The sequence below is a fragment of the Macaca fascicularis genome, chromosome 6 (genome assembly GCF_037993035.2).
Source record: "Macaca fascicularis isolate 582-1 chromosome 6, T2T-MFA8v1.1".
Classification (NCBI taxonomy): Eukaryota; Metazoa; Chordata; class Mammalia; order Primates; family Cercopithecidae; genus Macaca; species Macaca fascicularis.
In genome coordinates this window covers 76,820,743-76,846,449 of record NC_088380.1, presented here as the reverse complement: position 1 = coordinate 76,846,449, position 25,707 = coordinate 76,820,743, and the positions used below count along the sequence as shown (strand labels likewise).

Below are 25,707 nucleotides of genomic sequence, written 5' to 3'. Positions count from 1 at the left end.
TTATACCCCAATAAAGTTGTTACCACAGCAGGCAACTGTGCTTTTCCCTTTCTGACTTACTTAGATTCCAGTCAGAAATTGTATCATCATCATCAATTTCATCATCATCATCATCTTCCTCTTCAATTCCATCTTCATCATGCTGCTGGGCCACTGTCCTTGATCGGTGAAAACGTGGCCGTATATCCTGTTCACTATCAGGAATCGTTTCATCTTCTTCAACATCACCCTGTTGTTTTTTTTAAGATAAATTTTTGGTGGCATTCATTATAGGCTAATAACATGTACATGAGTAAGAGAAACAGAATATCCAGAGATGGGGTCATGCACAGGATTCTGAAGTATACTTCCAGAGTGATTAAGAACCACGCCCACGTACAGAACATATTCCTTATGGAGGGGCGAACAGATTGACATAACACACCTATTAGGTTATATGTCCCTTTCAGCCAACTACATGGCCTCCAGTGGCTGGTATAATCTAAGTGTACCTGAATCAAATTCAGAGCAGCATATATAAGAATATTTTTAAAATAACTCCAAGTAATTAAGGGGAAATTAATAATAACCCTACCAATGTCACCATCTAGTACCAAATTAAGCAAGAATTTATCATTACTCAAACTTATGCTTCTAACTTTAAACTTCTATAACCTATTATAGACAATAGGAAGTCTATTTACTGGATATCTATTCTCAATGAATGTTTTATTGGCCAAATTCAAAGATGTACTAAATCAATATAAAAATCATGTTCCCTATTCATCAAAAAAACCTTCCTTACCTTAAGTAGGATAATATCTATATCTGAGTACTTCATGCCATTCACTAACACAGGAATCAACCTATAAAGAAAGAAATTCATGAAACAAAGTCCAAAAGATCTCAACAGAATAATTAGTAAGTCTTAACCTTGTGTGTACTAATAAAACCAATGAGATAATTAACGGTAATATTGTCTTTGAACTTATTCAGTGATATATATCTGCTCTCATTAACTGAAGAAATGCTAATAGAGAAAAGGAAGCAGTGAAATACAAAATCCCCTGGATAGGTTTAAGAAATGTGGGCTAGTCAAACTTTCACGCTCAAAGTCCTTCTAAATTCGAAAATAGAAAGATTAGTAGTAAACATTATAGTTAGCATAATTTAACTAGGTAAGACTTAAAATACATAGAACTATATTTTGTAAGCTACAGGCATTTTGCAGGAGAAACAGGTGTATCTGGATCACTAACAGTTAATCACTGATGATCTTTGTCAACAATTTCAGAGAAATGGTGAGGACAGACATCAGAATGTAAGATAATGAAGAGTTAACAAGATGTGGGTTAAAGAAGTGAAGACAGTAAGTCCCACTCAAAAAAAGTTTGAGTTGTTTTTTTGAAGACAGAAAAAACTGCAGCAAGTTATAAAGTTATGGAAAATGAGGCAACAGGGAGAAGCTAGGAGTGAGTATTTATCTGGTACGGTGAGGTCTCTGGGGATATGAAAAATTTATACTATACGGAACTTAAGTTTGGTTAGGAGAGGACAACTCATATGAAAATATTATCTGTAAGTTTTGGGGCAAGATAATGGGTCACCTGCTTTCTTTATAAGCAATAAGAGCTCAAAATGCATTAAGAGAACATCAAAAGAGTGACAAAGGTTTCAAACAGTTGCTCTTGGTGACTAAAAGATAAAAGCTGATCTGGAACATGAATTAGCAGATTGTGAAGGGTCCACTTGTGGATGATGACCACAGATTTCTATAGCCAACAATCCCCCTGGGGGAGTGTAATTTTCCCCAAAGGCATTCGACAACCTGGTTAAAGAAAAGAGTTCACAGTTCAATTAGTCTAGAGTAGGGTAGACAGAAGTTTCGCGTTAGTAGGGTTTATTCATGGCTCTGATGTTTGTCACATAAAGAGAATAAAAATAATCAGATTAGGTCGAGGCAAGCGGATCACAAGGTCAGGAGTTTGAGACCAGCCTGGTCAACATAGTGAAACCCGGTCTCTACTAAAAATACAAAAATTAGCCAGACATGGTGGCACGTGCCTGTAGTGCCAGCTACTCGGGAGGCTGAGGCAGGAGAATCGCTTGAACCTGGGTGGTGGAGGTTGTAGTGAGCTGAGATCACGCCACTACACTCCAGCCTGGGCAACAGAGCGAGACTCCATCTCAAAATAATAATAATAAAAAAGAATCAGATTAGAACACAAAGAGGTCAAGGGCCTTGGAATGGGGTGGCAGATGGGCCTAGCAAGGTTTGCAAGAAATAAAGGACTGGCTGGTAAGACTGGGCAAATAAGAAAAAATTAGGCCAGAAAAATTAACTGTGACCATGTGGCAATCTGGCATGTGCCTGGCAATCACGCTAGGCAAATTATTATTTTTGAACAGGTCTAATTGTGAAGATTTCTCCTGAAGCCCCCATGTAGCCATTAAAAACAATATTTTTTTTTTTTTTTTTTGGGATGGAGTCTTGCTCGTCACCCAGGCTGGAGTGTAATGGCACGATCTTGGCTCACTGCAACGTCTGCTTCCTGGGTTCAGGCTATTCTCCTGCCTTAGCCTCCCAAGTAGCTGAGACTACAAGCACGCACCACCAAGCCTGGCTAATTTTTTATATTTTTAGTAGAGATGGGGTTTCACTATGTTGGCCAAGCTGGTCTTGAACTCCTGACCTCAGGTGATCCACCTGCCTTCGACTCCTAAAGTGCTGGGATTATAGGCGTGAGCCACTGCACCCAGTCAAAAAACGAGTTTTTTAATGCAACATCACATAAAGGTAGTAATATAGATAATAAACATTTACTGACTACTTAAATATGGCCTGAGCACTGGGTTGTTTTACATGGAAAAGCCACACAACAGTCCTATAAGACATTAATGTACAAGAATAAAGGTGGGAAAAAGCCAAAACAATTTCGTAAAAACAAGAGAAATCAAGAGCTGCTATACCAGATTACAAAATACATTAATGTTCAATAACATAGTACTAGTTAAAAAAAATAGGACTATATAGCCCAGAATGATAATAGAACTTAATATCCTCCCTGTTACATTGGTGCATTTTTTTTGAGACAGGGTTTCACTCTGTTGCCCAGGCTGGAGTGCAGTGATGCCATCTCGGCTCATGGCTCACTGCAGCTTCTGCCTCCTGGGTTCAAGTGACTCTCCTGCCTCAGCCACCCAAGTAGCTGGGATTACAGGCATGTGCTGCCATGCCCAGCTAATTTTTGTATTTTTGATAGAGACAGGGTTTCACCATGTTGCCCAGGCTGGTCTTGAACTCCTGAGCTCAAGCCATCTGCCCGCCTCTTGCTCCCAAAGTGCTGGGGTTACAGGCATTGAGTTACTGTGCCCAGCCTACAATGGCGCTTTCTAAATGAGTTTTTATTTATGAGCGATCTTGTAACACATAACAATTTTAATTCCCATGCAAATGCTTTTTGCTCGTATTATACTAAGCAAGTGTGGTTAACAACTAGGAAAAACAAGTTATTTCATTGTGCATCAGACTGATGATGATATTCTGCTATCCTGTCAATACATTAACTAAAACAATAAAAACAGCTGTGTTTTATATATAAAAATGGCTCCCACCGGGTGCAGTTATCCATGGCTGTAATCCCGATGCTTTGGGAAGCCAAGAAGTATGGATTGCTTGAGGCCAGAGGATCAAGACCAGCTTGGGCAATACAGTGAGACCTCCTCTTACAATAGTAGGGAAGACATAAATCAAACTCAGTCATGACTGGCTTGAGTTGTTTAAGGTTGGCACCTAATTAGTACAGCAAAATGGGTAGTGCTGAACTTTTAATTTCCTGCTTGTTTTAGGAATATTTGGATTATATTAGTGCAATAATAGAGTTAAGAGTACCTAGTTGTAATTCCTCATTTTCAACATCATCTCTAAAGTTATAGCCTAGGTTTTCATTAATAATATCTCTGGAGTGAAGCACCTGCTGCTGAAATTTGGGGGCAAATAACTGGAGTCTGGTGGGAATAGGAGTTCTAAAAAAGTATGTCTGGAAGGCTGTGGTCCAAGGCCTTTTCTGCTGGCTAAAAGCAGGGCCTCCAGAACCAGAGGAAACACACAGCTCTTCTTAAAATTGAAGATGTTTATGCATGAGGTGAAACAGAATTCTCTTTGGGCAAGAGATGTGCTTATGTATATAAAACAAAGAAAAACACAGAGATTCCTGGTGGCAAACCAAACAAAGCCAGAGTAATCTGGGCCCATGGAAACAGTGCCATGGTTCATGCCAAATTTCAAAGCAATCTTCCTGTTGAGGCCATTGGACACAAAATCTGAGTGATGCTGTACCCCTCAAGGATTTAAACTAATGAAAAGTCAATAAATAAAAGTGGATTTCTGCTCTTGAAAGAAAGAAAATCTCTGCAGTTTTTATAAAAATTATCTATGACTTTTAGAATTATATGACCCCACAGAAACCCAAACGTATCATTAAAGTGGTATTACAAAGTAAAGAGGAAAGGAAAAATAATAGATTTCCTAAAAAGAAAAAAATCCAGTCAGTGTATTTGGAGAGTAAGGTTAAGCAAGATATGACGTGCCTTGCTTAAAATTTAATTTAATTAAAATTAAACACCACATCTTGCTTAACCTCACCCTCCAAATAAAGTGACTTTACTGTTGCTTTCTTGATGGAAAGAAAAAACTCAGTTGACCATAGGACAATAAGAACATTCAAGTACCATATCTGAAACAGAAAAAAAGAAACAAAAACCCTTTACTATTAAGACATATTAAAATAATTATTTTTTCTTATCCAGATGACTAAGATTTGAGACATTAAAATTCGTGGCTGCCAAAGTTGTGATAGACACACAGTGGCGCATGCAGTTCTATAAATTTCCTAGAGAACTATTCGGAATATTGTGAAAAATCATTAAAATGCTCATATACTTTGACTCTGGGGAAAAAAATCACTCCTAGCAATCACAACAAAAAGGAATAACCTTTTATTGACAAAGAAAGATATTCACTTCAGGATTATTTATGAGGGGGAAAAAAAGCCAAAACAACCTATTCAACGGCAGAGAACAGTCTTTCTCTCTCTATACTATACACATATACAATCGTCAATTATGTAAATATGGTTATGTATACTATGATAGAATAGCATACCTCCACTGAAGTTTTAAAGACTAATGACATGGAGGAAAGCACACAGCATATAACAACTGAAAATTTTAAATAGTAAACAACTGAAATTTTAAATAGTATATTTAAAATTTTAAGCACTAACTACAGGCGAGATGTCATGTTAATGTATTATATATTATTAAATCCAATTCCTTCTCAAACACCCTGAATACATGCTATTTAGTATATGGTACTTTCACAGAAAAGAACATTAAAAGATGACAGCAAAAATACTGCCAGTGATTACTCAGAGTGGTGAAAATGCAGAAAATATAAAATTTTCTGCAATTTAGTTTTCTCCCATGAGCTTGTATTTTAGAAATACTTTACTTTAGAAAAATGGGCTTAACATTAACTAAATTTTGTTGCATCACAACTAGTGGGAAATTATTTCTTGGGAAAAAAGCCTCGTAAGAGTCTGTGGTTAAGTAACAATTAAAAAAAAAAAAACCCCAAAATACTGTGCTGTAAATTATCCAAAATCAATTATAATTTAAAATAGGCAATTGCTTTTTGAAAAATCTCTTTACTAACAATAAAATTAAGTCTGGCTTCTTTAGAATCTCACTTCCTGATGGCAAAAGAATGAATTTTATAAAAATACGAAAATGAAGAATCACTTAGAAATTAAAGAACAAGGCAGCATTTATAAGAAGGAACACTTACTTAGGAAGATGCCTTACGAGTACATCTTTGCATATTGGCTGTTCAGCTAAAGTTAGCCAAAATTCACAGGCTTCTAAAGCCACATTTTCGTCTTGATCTTGAGTCCTCTGTAGCATGTACTGGAAACACAAGATCCTTACTATTAGTCAGTTTAAATCACACAATTAGTATCAATTCAGTCCCATTATCAAGCAAGCTTTTTACTTTATGGTTTTCAACCTAGGCATCTGAATTTTTTAAAAGTTTCCTAGGTGACTATAAAATACAGTTAAATTAAAGAAACACTGATTTAAAATGTTACCCAATGAAAAGTGTTCAGTGAATGTATTATGTTTCTGTGTAGTTTTTTTATGATACCACTGAGATTTTTGAAATGTGAATGTTAATCAAATATTAAGTCTTCTTAGAACATAAAAATAAAAACTAAGAACTCCATATATATTTCTTAAAATGAAGACTCTATAAAAGAAAAAACTGTAACATTATAAATTAGGCTCCCCAGCTGTGACCAAGCAACTGATAAAAATATTTCTTCACTTTAGTTAACACTAAACTTTCAATCAGTCCTGCCTGACTTTTCAAAGAAAAAATAGGCCTACCTTATGCAGCCACGTTTCCTAAAGTTTTAGAACAGGAGTTGCTGCATACCACGAATGCTAGCTTTTTAACAGATCTTAGACTACATGCTTTAAAAAAGATCCTCCCTTCTCTCTACCATATGGAACTTCGGAAGTGAAAAGGAGACTCTAGATAACATACTACTTAAAACACTTCCAAAGTTATATAGTACATACAACTATATCCAGAAATACAAAACTCCCCACAAAGATAACTCATAATTTTAAGACAATCATAATTATTTTATAGTCCCCTCCCCACCTGGTATGCTGCATTTTCTATCTAGTATTTCTCTTAGGGGAAAGATGAGGAAAGAGCCTTTAAATTGCCAGTGTTACCTCAACTATGTTATGCATGTGAGGAAGCAGGCGATCCATTCGAACTTCGAGCAACATCACAAGCGCTCGGCACACATTTTTCCGTACCTCTGGTTCTTCATCACCAGCTAATGCAAAGAGATTCTGTTGCACAAGAAATAATTTTTTCTAGTTTTAGAAAGGCTTATACACAAATAAGTAATCTGCAAGCTGGTGACATTTAAAGAAACCCTACGAAGATAACATACCAAAAAGTGACTCAATGGCCTACAATATTAATTATAAGAATTAAATGTGAAATAGCTGACAAAGATTATGATTTTGATAAAAGATGAACAGCTGTTCTTTTCTGATAGAGTACAATCAGTTGTATTTTGGGGAAATTTTTAATTTTTAAGAAACCATGTCATTAGGACACAGGACCATTTGTTTGCCCACCCAGAAGCAGAGACAAAAGACTTCCCTACCAACCCTGATTTTTAAGGTGAGAGGTGGTAATAGATTCAAGTTCTATAAAAAGGTGATATAGATGCAATAATCGACAAATATTAATATATACTGATTTTCTAACTTAACCCTAAACTGATGTTGTTCAATAAAAATAATATTAAATATTATGCTGTTCCCTACAAGTACGTCTGCAAGGTAAAAATACAATGTCTGAATGGACAATAGGCTATTTTGTTTAATCTTCAAAACTCTTAACATGTTATTATTCAATTTTACAAATAAGGAAACACATTAATAGAAGTTAAGTAGCTTGATAACCAGCAGAAGATCTGAATCTGGCTTTCACGGAATCAGAGTCCATACTCATTTCCTTATACCAACAAGCTTCCACTAGAAGAAAAAGACATCTCTCAGAGCGGGGATGTGAAAGAAAAACACAATGAAGCCTTCCTCATGTCACACATAGTCTTACTTTATTTACACATACGTGTATTAAAAGCAGTAAAACAAGCATTTAAAAAATAAGTAAAATCCAATGTGTCCCACTGTCTTTTTTCAGGAAATCACAGAAATCTCTACAAAATGAACCTAAAGTCTCATTACAAGAAATTCAGAGGAGAAATTCAATGATCAAATGGGACACTATCTGAAGTACTATTGCAGCATTTTTAAAATGTTGATTTACCCAAGTCCTGCTTCCACATTTGACCCTCTCAAAACTAGATAGTTCCTGTTTTAATCATGTGTTTTACATAGAGAAGAGCACTGTTTTCCCAGCAGGCATTGCCATTAACAGTGCATCTTCCATTAAATTTTATTAAAAGATTTCATTAATTTACTCTAGAGAACAGCAACTGGGTTGGGGGTGGAGATATCCAATGCCATCATCTTGCATTTGTCACTTTTGTTACTACTGTCAATGAATACCTAGCTTTGCCAAGGTTACACATTATAGCCATGTACTAGTAACCAACAAACTTTTCATCAATACATTAGACTTAGCAGACTTGATACCATAGAAACAATGGCAAGTGAAGAAAATCAGTTTACTTATTCACTTGGCAAATTGTTATTGAGGGCCTACTATATGTTAGAGGCACTTCCTCCAGAGGTTTACTGTTTTTGTAGGGTGGAGAATTGGCTAAATTCTGTAGGACTATCAAGTAGTAAACAAATATTAACATATTATTTAATAGTAAAGCAAAATATTTTAAAATGTTAGAAAACGCTTCTGCCTCACTTGCTGAGTACAGTCCTATGAAATTTTTATTTTCAGAGAGAATTCAATTTCATTTATTTTAGATTATATTTCCTTATAAGGTGCTTGTATGTCTATCACTGTCCCCTTTATTAAACTGTGAAAGAGTAATACAAAAGGAAACACCAGGATAATTACAACAGAAATAGCACTATTAATACTTTAATAGCTAACATGAAGTACTTGCTTACTCCGTGGCAGGCACTGTTCTAATTTACTTTTATCAACTAGGTGTATAACAATCCAAGAAGGTAGGTCAATTACTGACTCATTTTACAGATATAAAGAAAACATCAGTTAAATAAAGTATCTAAGGTTACAAAGCTACTAAACTGAGAAGCTGGGATTTGAACACCAATAGTCTACTCCAGACCTCTAGTATTACCCACTACATTATACTACCTCTAGACTAGACTAGACTGAAAGAAAACACCTTGTAGGCATAAAGTTTAAGTATCCCTAGTATCAAGCACAGCATCTGTCCCACAGTAGGTAGTAAGTCAGTAGAACTATTTAAGACACATTTTGGTTTTAACTTGTAAATGGTTAAAGGATCTTTATGGCTACTACTCTTAGTCTATTGGTAAAAAATGCTCAGAAAGAAGCTGGTCAATTTAAGTGACAAGAAAAAAAGTAACATGACCTCCCCCCTCTGCCGACTCTTCCTTATAATTTCCCAACAGTAATATCAACAGTCTGACTTCTAAGGGACTTTTAACAATTCCATTTCATGAAAATAAAAGTGAAGGCGCTTAAGGAACTTTAACAATCCTTTTAATTGTTATCAAGTAGCAGAGATTTTGAAAAGAAATTGTGGTGCTCATGGTTCCTGGCCAGAAAATTATGCTCTTTTCTTTCCACTTTTATTGGAAAGTTCAAAATGCCTTTAAGAGTCTGTTTTTCCTGATGTCTCTAATTTTACAATGGAAACCAATGGAAAATATTGTCCTTGTAGTCTGTGCCTTCAGATTCTACCAATCAACTTAATCTAACCTCACCAATTTTTCACATTTCAAAAACTGCATGAGCTGAGGGACTTGGTTTCCATATGCAATGTGAACAGTATATTGAAGGAAAAATTTTTAAAGTAGTCAAGATACTAAACACCCCCTGCCACCAAAATCAGTGCTTGTATAATGATACAAGTAGAAAAATTAGTAAAAGAAGTGCTTTCTCAGCTAACAAAAATTACAATCTATCCCATATCCAGTTTTAATACTATCAGAAATCATTTAATTAAATACTGACTTTAGAATTATAAGTGATTATTTTGTTTTAAAGCAAAATGTAGTTAGTATCACCTAATCTTCTCAAAAAAAAAAAAAAGTTGGGGGTTGGGGGGAGGGAGACAAGAACAAGTCTTACCTCAATAAAAGAATCAATGTGCAACATTAGAGCTTGAGTCCTACTGATGATAAACTGATTGACACATGCAACAGCGTGAGACCTAGAAACAAAGTTTAAAATTTAACATATGCTCATTGTAACTTTGTTCTATCTACAGAAAATTGGCAAAAACATTCCTCCATAAAAGTATTATGGTATATGTCTATCAATATACCCACTAAAAATAATAAGTCACACTTCTGTATCAACAAAGAAAGAATATGAATGATATAGTAAGTGCAAAATTCAAGTTGCAGGGCACCATGTATTTCTAAGCAACTGAAAAATGTTAGAAAGGACATGGCGCAAATTTTTAATAGGGCATACCCCCTAAAGAGTGGAGGTTGAGTGAGGGGCATAGTTGTTTTTTAGATACCTATAGATTTAAAAATGATAGGTAAACATTCCTTTTGAAAGTAAAAATGGAGAATAGTCCATGTGTTCTGGCATATGCAATTCAATTGCTCAGCAGTTCTTATTGGCACCACCTTTAAAAATTTACTCTTAATTCAATCATTTCTCACTGCTTTCATTTCTCTCATCCAAGCCATGATCTCTGATCTCTTACCAGAGTTAGTGAAATAGGCTGTAATTGGTTTCCCAACTTCCACTGTGCCAAACCCCACTACAGCCTGTTTGACACACACAGACCACAATATACTCTCATTCAGATTGCTGCAATAAAACTTAATCTACTTTCTCTACAAAAGGTCAAACAGTAAATATTTTAAGCTTTATGTGCCACATAAACACCTTTGTCATTTTTTTCCCTCTTAATTACAACCTCTTAAATTAAAAAATCATCCTTACCTTGCAGGTCATGGGCTAAATTTGGCTCCATGGGACATAGTTTGCTGACCACTTGCCTAGATATTCCTTTATACTGTGGCTCCTCCCTTATTCCCTAACTTCAATTCCCATCATGCTGCTACAGACCAAAGTTTCTTCTGTCACTCTAAAAAGCTGATTCCTAATTCCAGAGCCACTTGCTGTTCTCTTAAACATTCTTCACCATCTTTCATAGACTCACTTCCTTACTTTGTTCAGTCTTTGTACAAATGTTTCCTTTACAGAGAACCATTTATATCAAGTATCTCTGAATCACTGTCTATCCCTGATCTCATTATTTTTCCATCATACTTATCACTGTCTGAAATTATATTACTTATTCATTATCTGTCCTATCTCCTCTTCTGAAATATAACCTCAAGAGAACCTTTGTCTCAACCACTGTGCCAAAAACACAGTTGGTTTTTGGTTCTGCAGTTACAGCAAAGCACACAAACATTTACTAAGGTAACATTAAGTGAAAAAAGCATACTATGGGGAGCTCAACCACTTAAATGTGCAGCACAGGGTAAGCTGCTTATGCTTTAAAGTCTGTTTTTTTTTCATTCTATAAAACCACCACTGGCTGGGTGCAGTGGCTCATGCCTGTAATCCTAGCACTTTGGGAGGCCGAGGCAGGTGGATCACTTGAGGTCAGGAGTTCGAGACCAGCCTGGCAAACATGGCGAAGCCCTGCCTCTACTAAAAATACAAACATTAGCCAGGCCTGGTGGTGCATGCCTGTAATCCCAGCTACTTGGGAGGCTGAGGTAGGAGGCAGGAGAATCTCTCAAACACGGGTGGCGGAGGTTGCAGTGAGCCAAGATCGTGCCACTGCACTCCAGCCTGGGCGATGGAGTGAGACTCAGTCTCAAAAAACAAACAAACAAACAAACAAACAAAACTCTGTCTCGAAAACAACCACAACTCTGTCTCGAAAACCACCACCACCACCACCACCACCACCACCACCTACAATTCATCCATTTGTTGGGGGGATTAAATACTAAATGAGCTAATATATATGTTAAGTACTTGGCATAATAAACAAATGGAAAAAAAATACAATAAAGTCTTTTACAGGGCCTTTAAATTAAGGCCCTTTTAACTTGCATTTTTTTGTGTGTGCATGTGAGGCTAAATTTAAAAGGCAGAAATTTATCCTATCCCCAGCCTCCAGAGGCACCTATTACTAGCTTCCCCAAATAATTTTCAGAAACTTGGGAACAGTCAGGATTTACATTTTAAATTAAAAGTAACAGTTTGACATGCTTTCTTTAGAAGTTTAATATAGTTTCTGTACATCAGCAATGAAGAAAAAAACTAGAAAAACTTAAATGCTACCATTTACTATAGTATCAGAAGACCAAGTGCCTGGGAATACATTTAATGTAATATGCTCAAGGCCTCTAAAAAGAAAAGTATAAAACTTTATTAAAAACAAGCAATTGCCAGGCACAGTGGCTCACGCCTGTAATCCCAGCACTCTGCGAGGCCAAGGTAGGCGGATCACCTGAGGTCAGGAGTTTGACACCAGGCTGGCCAACATGATGAAACCCCATCTCTACTAAAAATAAAAAAATTTAGCTGGGAGTGATGGCATGTGCCTGTAATCCCAGCTACTTGGGAGACTGAGGCAGGAGAATCGCTTGAACCCGAGAGGTGGAGGTTGCAGTGAGCAGGGATCATGCCACTGCACCCCAGTCTGGGAGACAAGAGCGAAACTCCGTCTTGAAAAAAAAAAAAAAAAAAAAAAAAGCAGCAGCAATTAGTATTGTGAAAATGACTATTTCTCCTAAATTGATCTATAGATTTAATGTTATTCCAATGTAAATTCCAAGATTTTTCATAAAACTTGACAATTCTAGAATGTATAAGGAAGAGAAAAGGCATTCCTACTGTCCTACTGTAAGCTCTAAATATCATTTCCCAATAAAAGGAATCAGATGTAGGCCAGAAATACAGATGACAAACTTGGAATGCTATGGATATCTGTGTATATAAAAATAAAACTTCCTTGTATTGATTTCTGGTGATCAAAGGCAATAACAAAGGCAGAATAATTACTCACGTCACGTATTCATAATCAATACCAACTTGTTAATTAGATCTGATACCATATAAATGGCATTTGTTGTGAAGAATGAATTTTTTTTCCAATATGATCTCTTCCTTATAGATTATAAGAAAATATTCCCCCTAGAAGCAACTGAGATATTTAGTAAGCTCCGAGTAATTCTGCTAAATCATGTATATTTTCAATTCTAGTATCTCATCCCGAAAGTCTACATATTTCAGGTCAAATTCTGATTTTTAGCTTTTCTTCAACATATATTTTTATAAGGTAAAACTCTTTAAAGAAGTTGTTTTATTTATTTATTTTTGAGATTGAATCTCACTCTGTCACCCAGGAGGGAGTACAGTGGCGCAATGTCAGCTCACTGCAACCTCTGCCTCCTGGGTTCAAGTGTTTCTCCTGCCTCAGCCTCCCAAGTAACTGGGATTACAGGTGTATGCCACCATGCCAGGCTAACTTTTGTATTTTTAATAGAGGTAGGATTTTGCTATGTTGGCCAGGCTGGTCTCAAACTCTTAACCTCAGGTGATCCACTGGCCTCGGCCTCCCAAAGTGCTGGGATTACAGGTGTATGCCACCATGCCAGGCTAACTTTTGTATTTTTAATAGAGGTAGGATTTTGCTATGTTGGCCAGGCTGGTCTCAAACTCTTAACCTCAGGTGATCCACTGGCCTCGGCCTCCCAAAGTGCTGGGATTACAGGTGTGAGCCACTATGCCCTGCCGTTTATGATTATTTTACAAGTTCTGCCAAATTTATATGTTGTAAAACTGTAGGCCTTATTTTCATTCCATTTTGGGACAGAATGTAAATTTAACTTATAAATAGGAGTAACGTCAAACAAAATTTTTTTCAAGTTGAGATATCCCAGAACACAATAAAAATACGGAAAAATTATCTTTATATAGTTTGAGCTGTTTGTACAACTCTTTCCTTGCTGTGTAGAAATTCACTGCAATATGTCATAAACTTTTTTTATTTTGAGACGGAGTTCTGCTCGTTGCCCATGCTGGAGTTGCAATGGTGTGATCTCGGCTCACTGCAACCTCCACCTCCTGGGTTCAAGTGATTCTCCTGCCTCAGCCTCCTGAGTAGCTACAATTACAGGCGCCTGCCACCATGTCCAGCTAATTTTTTGTATTTTTAGTAGAAACAGGGTCTCACCATGTTGGCCAGGCTAGTCTTAACCTCCTGACCTCAGGTGATCCACCGCCCCCAGCCTAAACTTTAAGTAACTACAATTTGTTAAAAAAAAAGAAAAAAGCCTCAAACGCTCCAATTTTTGCTCTAAGACATACCAGAATTCAATTTGAAGCTTTAGTCATGAAACAGCGATGGAATAAAATAGAGGGCCCATTAATAGACCTACGCACAGATATAACTAAGCATGTAACACAGGTGACATTTTAAACTGATGGGGAAAAGGAAGGGACTATAAAATAAATGTGACAACAAGAAAAAGTTACCTAAATGGAAAAGACAGAATATTTCTCTCATAGCACACACCCACAAATGCCAGATATATTAAGCTCTTAAATGTCAAAGAGCCCTTAACATTTTAAACTCTTAGTAAAGACAAAAAGGGATTAAGATATTCTCTACACACATAACCGATAAAGGATGAGAATTCCTGTAAATCAATGGAGTACAAATAACCTAGTAGAAAAAAGGACAAAAGACAAGAACAAGATAAAGGCAATAAACATACAAGATCTTCAACATCATTAATGATAGTAAAGAGTATCATCAAGACCATAATGAAACACCAAATAGCTATTTGATTGGCAACACTTAAAAAATACGCTAATTGTCATGCAATGGAGTATTACAGGAGTCAAAATGAGCTATATTGATTCAGTACAGATGAATCTTAATGACATAATATTAAAGTTGCCTATGTTTACATTCAGTACTGTGCAGTTCTTATAATGCTAAAAACTAAGATATATAACACCCTTTGCATATGCATGCAATAAAATTATCAAGAAATGTAAGGAAAGTATGAAATTGGGGTTTAGATGTAGACTGTTGTCAAGGTCTTCATTTTGTTTCAGGTGGTGGATCTGACTGCTTATGTTATTAAAAATAACTAATATATAACTAAAGGCTAAATACGAGTAGGCCATGATGAGAATGTCTTCAACTAAGAATAATAATTCAATTCTGAGTACCTCAAGTCTGATAAAATGGTTCTTATTTTTAAATTGTTTAGTCATCACCTATAGAACTAGGCAATACAGTGTAGTTTCCTATACTCTAATTCTATTTTCTTGAAGTCCAACAGTTATGTTGAGAGGGAAGAATGCTTAAGAGTACATAGTAAATGCCAGTTAAACTACATTAATAAGGTATTAAATAATGTAGAATAAGATCACGTTAAAGATGGATGATACATTTAGTATATATTTGTAGCAGATAGTTACTTACCCAAATATACATTAAAATGAAGAATGCTTTTTTTTTCTGTACAACAGAATCTCAAATGGGTATTAATCAACATTCACAGAATGGAATTTTTTTTTTTGCAGACAGGGTCTTATTCTATCACTCAGACTAGAGCACAGCGGCTCACTGCAGCCTTGAATTCCTGGGTTCAAGTGATTCTCCCGCTTGAGCCTCCAGAGTAGCTAGGACTATAGGCACACACCCCACTACACTCAGCTAATTTTCTAAACTTATTTTTTGTAGAGAAAGGGTCTTGCTATGTTGCCCAGGCTGGTCTCTAACTCCTGGCCTCAAGCAATCCTCCTGCCTCAGCCTCCCAAAGTGCTGTGATTTTAGGTGAAATATTTCTGAATTGCTCAACTTTACCTAATGTTTTAATCAAATGACCATCTACAAAATAAAAACCGTGAAAAAAAATTTATGAATAATATCCAGCAATGGTGTATCAATTACCAGAAATATGGTTTTTGGATTTTTCTGTTTTTCTTTTTTGAGACAAGGTCTCGCTCTGTTGCCCAGGCTGGAGTGCAGTGGTACCATCTCAGCCCACTGCAAACTCATCGTCCTAAGCAATCCTCCCACCTCGGCCCTCCAAGTAGCTGGGACCACAGGTGTGTGCCACCATGCCCAGCTAATTTTTATATTTTTTGTACAGATGGGGTTTCGCCACATTGCCCAGGCTGGTCTTAAACTCCTGAGCTCAAGCAATCCACCCACCTGGGCCTCCCAAAGTGCTGGGATTACAGGCATGAGCCACCAGGCCCAGCTGTTTTTTCAATTACTGAGAATCAGTCACAAAATGTGAAGTACGTATATTACCACATTTGCATTATCTTAGTTAAAATGTTAAAAGGGGGAAACATCGTGGAAACGCGAACTCTTGTTAACTATGCCAGAAATAACATTATTATTATAATGTTACAATAATGGAAAACCAAATACCTGCATGCTCTCACTTATAAGTGGTGGCTAAACACTGGGTACACATCGAGGTAAAGATGGGAACAACAGACACTGGGGAATACAAGAAGGGGGAGGGAGAGGGCCAAACTCGCTAATGGGTACTATGTTTACCACCTAGGTGATGGATTCATTTGTACTCTAAACCCCCAGCATCATGCAATAGGACTTTGTAACAAACCTGCATATATATGTACCCCAATTCTAAAATCAAAGCTGAAAAGAAAAAAACCACAACTAATCTCGGCCTTAAATAAAGCAAGTTAGAAGACGCCTGTTAACTACCACAAATATAATTAACTACTGTAAAAGGCAGAGAACTTTTATCACGTTTAACGAAAATTTCCTCACAATCAACATTTCACAGGTTTTGTTACTGAAGTAGTAAACTTCAATTACATAAGTTCACCTCTCTGGAACATCCAATATCTTTTGCTAATCTCAAAAATACCAAGTAATGAAAACTAAGGTAATGGTCAGGTTTATATCAGAGTTAATGAATTAGTACTGGCAATATAAGTACCTTATTTTTGGACTACTATGCTTGAAGAACTGTAAAAATTTGGGAATCATGATGTTGAGAGGACGATCTAAAACATCACTATCTAAAATCTCAGCAGAATCTTCACAAATCTTCTGAAGGGCACCAAATGCTCCCTGTAAGAGACACATTTAAATTATTCGAATTTGTTAAAAATGAAGCCATATGAAAACAAGCTGAAGAATGCTGACTAATTTGTATGGATTAATGTTCTCAGCCCACATAAAATGCCTTATAAAATCTGTAAATTTATTTATTTATTTATTTATTTATTTTGAGACGGAGTCTGGCTCTGTTGCCCGGGCTGGAGTGCAGTGGCCAGATCTCAGCTCACTGCAAGCTCCGCCTCCCGGGTTCCCGCCATTCTCCTGCCTCAGCCTCCCAAGTAGCTGGGACCACAGGTGCCCGCCACCTCGCCCGGCTAGTTTTTTGTATTTTTAGTAGAGACGGGGTTTCACCGTATTAGCCAGGATGGTCTCGATCTCCTGACCTCATGATCCGCCCGTCTCGGCCTCCCAAAGTGCTGGGATTACAGGCTTGAGCCACCGCGCCCGGCCTAAATCTGTAAATTTAATCGCTCAATTTTTTTTTTTTTTTGAGACGGAGTCTTGCTCTTTCGCCCAGGCTGGAGTGCAGTGGCGCAATCTCGCATCACCGCAACTTCTGCCTCCTGGATTCAAGTGATTCTCCTGCCTCAGCCTCCTGAGTAGCTGGGATTACAAGTACCTGCAATTGTGCCTGGCTAATTTTTGTATTTTTAGTAGAGATGGGGTTTCATCGTGTTGGCCAGGCTGGTCTCAAACTCCTGACCTCAGCTGGTCTGCCTGCCTTGGCCTCCCAAAGAGCTGGGATTACAGGCATGGGCCACCACGCCTGCCCTAATATTCAATTTTAAAACAAATTATAGTATCATCGAGTATGTAAACATCTCAGTTAAAATACAAGGGTATATTTTAGTTTTAGCATTAAATGACTTAGAAGTGGAGGATATTTTGGTTGGCAGGAGAAGTAAATACCAGTTTGTTTAAATTAAATATAAAACTACATTTACATAGAAGAGTAATCACCATAATACTTTTCTTTTTGAAGCACAGAGAGGTCATTAATACCATTAAAAAGTTACTTAGGCCGGTGTGGTGGCTTAAGCCTGTAATTCCAGCACTTTGGGAGACCGAGGCAGGTAGATTACCTGAGGTCAGCAGTTTGAGACCAGCCTAGCCAGCATGGTGAAACCCCGTCTCTACTAAAAACAAAAAAATTAGCTGGGTGTGGTGATGCATGCCTGTAATCCCAGCTACTCCATAGGCTGAGGCATGAGAATCGTTTGAATCCTGGAGGCAGAGGGTACAGTGAGCCAAGATCGCACCACTGCACTCCAGCCTGGGTGAGAGGGCAAAACTCTGCCTCAAAAAAGTAAAGTTACTTACATATAAAAGTATTCACCGGGTAACTGGTGACAAAATCTGTTGCAAGGGCAGGCAATGCAAATTGGCGACCATTTTCCTAAAACCATTTTAATACTAAAGGGGAAAATCCAGAGCCTTTGCACGTAACATATAACCTACTAGTTACCCACCCACCTACTTTACTGTTTATATTATATAATTCCAACAGCAGCAACTTGATGCTTATTCTCCATAGTACAGTTTTAACGTGTCCAACAGAAGGTAAAATCCTTTAAGGAAATTACTCAACATCCTTTCAGATTTTATAATATCTTAAAAATATTAAATCTGAAAATATTTTTAAGTCTAAAATTTAATCAATATATTAAATTTCAGTCTTCAATTTAATATGCGTTAAATATCAGGAATTTTAATTGTCATGCTAAAATAGTCATATTTAATTATTAAGGTTTTTTTTTTTTTAAAAAAAACTTTACTTCTGAAACCCTATTACATCAAATTAAATGTGAACTTGTTACCCATGTGGCAATTAAAAATTTCAAATAAGAACAAACATTTAGCTATCACTACATACCAACATCTGGAAAACCACTATCTTTAGTGCAGATGGATGGGAATATTGTTTATTTACAGTATGACTTCTATGTAGTACACCAGCTCAACAATTTCACAATTACTGCAGCTTAAATTTTTTATTCTTCGAAAGTGCTTGCTTAAAATTTTGATCTTTTTTTTTGAGACGGAGTCTTGCTCTGTCGCCTGGGCTGGAGCGCAGTGGCACAGTCTCGGCTCACTGCAAGCTCTGCCTCCCAGGTTCAAGCCATTCTCCTGCCTCAGCCTCCTGAGTAAACTGGGACTACAGGAGCCAACCACCACGCCCGGCTAATTTTTTGTGTTTTTAGTAGAGATGGGATTTCACCTTGTTAGCCAGCATGGTCTCCATCTCCTGTCCTTGTGATCCGCCTGACTCAGCGTCCCAAAGTGCTGGGATTACAGGTGTGAGCCACCACGCCTGGCCTGATCTTTTATGTTACTACCATCACACCAAAGCACTATTTAAATGCAATCAACTGTCACATGATTACTTACTTAGCTTTTCTGTAAACTTATCAGTGTATTTCCAAAGTTTTTTTTTTTTTTTTTGAGATGGATTCTTGCTCTGTTGCCCAGGCTGGAGTGCAGTGGCGCAATCTCGGCCCACTGCAATCCCTGCCTCCTGGGTTCAAGTGATTCTCCTGACTCAGCCTCCCGAGTAGCTGAGATTACAGGCATTCGACACCATGCCTGGCTAATTTTTGTGTTTCAGTAGAGATGGGGTTTCACCATGTTGGTCAGGCTGGTCTCTCAAACTCCTGACTCAAAAGATCCGCCTGCCTCAGCCTCCCAAAGTGCTGGGATTATAGGTGTGAGCCACCACACCTGGCCCCAAAGCATTTTTATGTATATGGGAACGAACAATTTTTCTTTTTCTTTCAAGGAGCAAGAAAAGTGGCTTTAAGCAGTACTTAGCTAACTCCCCCTTCTCTCTATCTTCTCTATTTCCCTGTATCCACCTGTTGGGCAACAAACTGCCATGTCCTAAAACCACCTTATGTGTGGTTAGGTGTATTTTTTTCTGGAGATAGGGTCTTGCTCTGTCACCCAGGCTGGAGTGCACTGGTGTGATCTCACCTCACTGCAGCCTCCACCTCACAGGTTACAGTGATCCTCCCACCTCAGCCTCCTGAGTAGCTGGGACCACAGGCGCACATCACCACACCTCACCAATTTTTTCTAATAGGGTTTCACCACATTGCCCAGGCTGGTCTTGAACTCATGCAATCCACCCAGCTAGGCCTCGGGATTATAGGTGTAAGCCACCATGCCCGATCGGTTTTCTTTCCCTTTTAGGTTAGGTTATTCCTGTGGGTTTTTTTTGGTTGTTGACAGGTTATTCCTGTGCCTGCCCTGCCTTCAATCTCCGCTCTCTGAGAGGTAGAGGAGTCACTGCTTTATAGAGTCAAGACACGGAATATGGTTTCCACATAAAATAGATTTCCACCCAAATTGGAAGCCTGCTAATAGATACTTACAGTATCCACTAACCATGAGAAATCATTCTCTCTCCCCAAACAAAAAGGATGCTAGTGATCTAATCAGTGGCAAAGAACACCCACAGGTCAGAGTTAACATATGATTAAAACTAAGACAGGCCGGGCGCGGTGGCTCAAGCCTGTAATCCCAGCACTTTGGGAGGCCTAGACGGGTGGATCATGAGGTCAGGAGATGGAGACCATCCTGGCTAACATGGTGAAACCCCGTCTCTACTAAAAAATACAAAAAAGTAGCCGGGTGAGGTGGCGGACGCCTATAGTCCCAGGTACTCAGGAGGCTGAGGCAGGAGAATGGCGTGAACTGGGAGGCGGAGCTTGCAGTAAGCTGTGATCCGGCCACTGCACAACAGTCTGGGTGACAGAGCGAGACTCCGTCTCAAAAAAAAAAAAAAAAAAAAAAATTAAAACTAAAACTAAGACAATGGTCTGGTGCAGAGGCTCACACCTGTAATCCAAACACTTTGGGAGGCTGAGACAGGTGGATCATTTGAAGCCAGGGGTTCAAGACCAGCCTGTCCAACATGGGGAAACTCCATCTATACTAAAAACTCCATCTATACAAACACATTAGGCAGGCGTGGTGGCTCATGCCTGTAATCCCAGCTACTCGGGAGGCTGAGGTGGGAGAATCACTTGATTCTGGGAGGCAGAGGTTGCAGTGAGCTGAGATTATGCCACTGCACTCCAGCCTAGGCAACAGAGCGAGACTCTGTTTAAAACAAACAAAAAAACAAAAAAATGAAGACAAGTTTAGTGAAGTGCAGTTGCTCATGCCTGTAATCCCAGCACTTTGGGAAGCTGAGGCTGGAGAATTGCTTGAGCTCAGGAGTTCGGGGTCAGCCTGAACAACAGCGTGACCCCATCTCTACCAAAAAAAAAGAAAAAATTAGTCTAGCATGGTAGCACATGCCTGTAGTCCCTGCTACCTGGGAGGCTGATGTAGGAGAATTGTTTGAGCCCAGGAGGTTGAGCTATGATGGTGCCACTGCACTCCAGCCTGGCAACAGAGTGAGATCCTGTCTTTAAAAACAAAAACAAAAACAAAAACCACCAAAAAAACGACAAAAGCACAAGTTCAGCATCCCTTAGATATCACATAAGAGGCATAAAAACAATTTAGAGAAGTTAAAAAAGTACTCAAGGTCCAGGAATTTGGTAAATTTCAGTCTATCTTTAACTGATTAAGCTTGACACAAACTGTTTATTACATACGTATACATCCAAGAATAATTTTATCACAGAAAAACAAGATACATCCTTGTATGAAATATAGTAAAAGAGGTTTATAATATAAGTTTTTACAGAAAAATAAATGATTTACAAATGTAATATAACACAAAGGTAACTTTAGGTTTCTAAGTTTTGAGAAGCTGTATGTTTCGTAGGAATTATTTTCCCCCAAATCTGCTAATACATAACATGACAAGAAAAATAGAAAAAACCCAATTATATATGAAACCAATATCCTTACCTCACAAGTATTGTAATCTTCAGAATCCAACAGGCTACAGAGTTTTGGTAAGAGGTCAGGCCAATTCTGCAATTCTCCCTTGGAGGCTATAGTTGTGATCAAAATACCTTGAACGAAAACACACTTCTTTAGGAAATCCAACAGCATTATGTTAGGTATTGCCATGTGAGTAACTGTATGTACAAACACACTTTATGTAAATAATAACATTTGGCTAGATGTGGTGGCTCATGCCTGTAATCCCAGCATTCTGGGAGGCCTAGGTGGGTAGATCTCTTGAGCCCAGGAATTCCAGACGAGCCTGGGCAACACGGTGAAACCCCGTCTCTACTAATAATACAAGAAAATCAGATGAGCATGATGATATGCGCCTGTGATCCCAGCTATTCAGGAGGCTGAAGTGAGAGGATCACCCGAGTCAAGGAGGTCAAGGCTGCAATGAGCCATGATTACGAGACCGCACTCATGCCCAGGCAGAGTGAGACCCTGTCTCAAAAAAAATTAGTAACCCTCACCGACGACACCCATATCACCACTGCATATCTTGTGGGGAAAAAACCTCACAGAAACCAGATCTGTTTCTAATACTGTTTTTCAACATTTCACCCTCTAAGGGTTTTTGAGTTAAATTTACCAAGTATAAAACTGCAACTTCTTTTTCTGCCATACTACCAAGAATAGTTCCACCAATTAAAATTAATTCTAATGGCTGGGCACGGTGGCTCATGCCTGTAATCTCAGCACTTTGGGAGGCTGAGGAGGGTGGATCACATGAGGTTGGAAGTTCGAGACCAGCCTCATCAACATGGAGAAACCCCATCTCTACTAAAAATACAAAATTAGCCGGGCATGGTGGCGCATGCCCGTAATCCCAGCTACTCAGGAGGGTGAGACAGGAGAATCGCTTGAAACCGGGAGGCGGAGGTTGCAGTGAGGCGAGATCACGCCATTGCACTCCAGTCTGGGCAACAAGAGTGAAACTCTGTCTCAAAAGAAAAAAATAATAATTCTGATTTATCCATACGGAAGAGTAGAAAGAAAGTATACCAAAATGTTAGCAGCACTTAACACTGGGTGATGAACTTACGAGTCTGTTAGGTTCAAATAAAAGACACATTAAGAGGCTAAAAATAGCTCCCTGACTTAATCTGGAACCAGAGACAAGGAACATGGTAGGAAAAACTTAAGTGGATAAGCATCACTTGAGAATAATTCTACATGTTTCACTGCTTACAACACTCTCCCTCATGTAGGCAGGCTACATACTCCTAAAACAGTTCCCACTTACTGGATCAAGAATGAGTCGCTAGAGAGGCGATCTTGGAGGCTGGGTGGCCCAGGCTCACTGATCATGTTGTTCTGACTGAACAGATTATCTCAACTGTGTTGTGCAGCTGAGTTGTGATAGTCAATGAATTATGCAAATACACACAAATGTAAGGAAAGTTTTGTGTTAATACAAACACAAGGACAACAGAAAGGTTTTGTGTTAACATTTTTTTCTGCCTTAGTAAACATATTAGTGATATAATATGCTTAGTGATTATGGATCTTTCAGTGCCAGAAGAGTATAAACTCTGACAACAGAAAAATTATATGCATTCTAAGCTGCAAAATATGAGTGTGCAAAAAGGAAAAAAGGAAACTCTTCATAGGGTTATTTTGAAAATTCAACTGGATATATACAAAATGCCTGGCATCTAGTAAACACTCAATGACTATTACTGAACAGCAAATATTACTGTGTATATAAATTTTCTACCTTTAGTTTTGAGAAGGTTACTCCCAATGATAAAGAACTAAAAAAGAATCTAGAAAGTAAAGCTCCTGGCAAATTTACTCTTCACACACACAAAAATTAAATTGTATAGTAAGAATTAATGTACTGATAGCATTTTCAAGATATAGCCCTTACTTAATAAAATAGCCTTCCATTAAGATCCAAAAGCAGCAAGACCTGATCCTTCCTGCAAATTAGTCTTTCCTAAAGTTAAAATATAAAAGAACTAAGGGAATGAGAAAGATCTGAATCTGTCTAAAAGAAACCAAGCATGACTTAAAAAAGACTACAAACAAGCAATAAATCACAACAATTAAACCCAATCTACAACTTGGTACTAACGAACTGCTCACGTTCATTACTTCTGTTAGCAGAACACTAAAGAATGTTGATGTACTAACAAACTTACCTGCACCCATCATCTCACCCACACATGAAGAAGCATCTAATACCTAGCACAGCTGCAAAAAGTGGGAAGTGACACATATTTCTCAGTATTTACAAGAAATACAGGAATGAAATCAGTGTGCTTGGCAACAACTACTAAAATCTTAAAAAGTTTAAACACACTTTGACCCAATAATGCCACTTACACGAATTAATCCTACAGAAATTTGCCTGTAGATGTACAAACACATACAAGAGAATATTCATTGAAATAATAAAATTACAAACAAACTATATACTCTCTAAACAAGAGAAACATCTTTACCTCATCTAATGAATTACCCAACAGTCATTAAGATGTGGTCCCTTCCAAACAGACTTCCTTGGTAAGACTCCCAACATGTATTGTTAAGGTTAATAAAAATTTTTAAAGCCAAAGCTGCAAGTCTATTTTTATAATCAGTAATCTTTTAATTAAGATATTTAAGTATTGTAAATATTATTAATAGGTGCTAAGAAATACAAAAATAACACATGGTCCTTGCCCTTAAGGAGCTCAGTCAGGCACTCTCTGACCCCAACACGTGACATGGTCTGGGGACATTTTTGGTTGTTACAACAGGGTATGTGGCTGCTACTGGTACCTAGTGGGTACAGGTCAGGTGTGCTGATTAACATCCTGTAGCGCACAGACAAAATAGCCCAACAACAAAGAATTATCCAGTCCAAAATGTTAAGTGCTGAGGTTGGAAAACTCGGGTCTAGAGGAACAGAGTCCTACATTAACTGATAATGCAGAGTCGGAGTACTTGCATGACTATACATACACCAAGAATTTTCTGTGAAGGTTACTAATTGATGAAAAGCCTGTTGCCAATTCTTAGAAATGATTTTCAGAAACCCCAAAAAATTATTTCACTTACAAAATATGTTCCTGGAAGTGTTTTACATCTTTTTCTCATGTAAACAAAGATTAGGCAATTTAGGTGATTAAAAAAACAACCACCTTCCCAGATTTGTTGGAAAGCACCAACGTGTTTAAATAAACTCATCAATTTTCCTGAAGCAAAACAAACAAAACAACAAAATTATGAAATATTTTAGAGTGGTTTTTTTTTTTTTTTGAGACGAAGTCTTGCTCTGTAGCCCAGGCTGGAGTGCAGTGGCGCGATCTTGGCTCACTGCAAACTCCACCTCCCGGGTTCATGCCATTCTCCTGTCTCAGCCTCCTGAGTAGCTGGGACCACAGATGCCTGCCACCACACCCGGCTAATTTTTTGTATTTTTAGTAGAAACGGGGTATCACCGTGTCAGTCAGGATGGTCTCGACCTCCTGACCTCATGATGCCTGCACCTTGGCCTCCCAAAGTGCTGGGATTACAGGCGTGAGCCGCCGCACCTGGCCAATACTTTAGAGTCTTAATGCTGTGCCCCCAAAATAATTTCTCCCCTCTTTGGGAAGAATCTGTCAATCACACCTTTCACCACCTTCACTAATACATATAGCTGGAAGGGGTGTGTGAAGGGAGGAGGGACAAAAATGAACTCATTTTTAGCTAACTTATTTCAAGCTCATAGCTGTTTTATCTAGTTAACATTACAGACTTTTTAAAATAGAAAATTTCACATATATACATAAAAATAGAAAAATACAATGAACTAAATGTATCCATTAATTAGGTTCAACAATCATTAATACATGGTCAATGTTGTTTTATCCATACTTCTACCCACAACCACCTTAACATTCCTAATTGCTCTTTTATGAAATCCCAGACATCATGTCATTTGAAAATACACTGCAGTTATGTTTGAAGCTCCTTCATCTGTATTAAAGCAACTAAATAAAAGCTGTTTCTACAC

At 37.9% G+C, this 25,707-nt stretch overlaps 1 protein-coding gene and 1 pseudogene across 9 annotated transcripts in view; one reads left to right on the top strand and one right to left on the bottom strand.

The window, feature by feature from the left end:
• The window catches only part of TNPO1 (transportin 1), a 99,124-nt gene that overhangs the window by 30,368 nt on the left and 43,049 nt on the right, over window positions 1–25,707 (bottom strand). For all 9 annotated transcript variants that reach the window (XR_012413723.1, XR_010587406.1, XR_012413724.1 and 6 more), the window contains exons 5-11: window positions 21,678–21,784; window positions 16,690–16,823; window positions 9,836–9,917; window positions 6,784–6,906; window positions 5,828–5,946; window positions 785–845; window positions 61–229 (exon numbers count right to left, since the gene is read on the bottom strand). Coding sequence is in view for 6 of the 9 variants with exons in the window: in XM_005557125.4 (XP_005557182.1) it covers window positions 61–229; window positions 785–845; window positions 5,828–5,946; window positions 6,784–6,906; window positions 9,836–9,917; window positions 16,690–16,823; window positions 21,678–21,784 (795 nt within the window). In the remaining 3 variants the exon portion in view is untranslated. The remainder of the gene's footprint in view (window positions 1–60; window positions 230–784; window positions 846–5,827; window positions 5,947–6,783; window positions 6,907–9,835; window positions 9,918–16,689; window positions 16,824–21,677; window positions 21,785–25,707) is intronic.
• Window positions 3,945–4,333, top strand: LOC107130011 (large ribosomal subunit protein eL33 pseudogene; annotated as a pseudogene).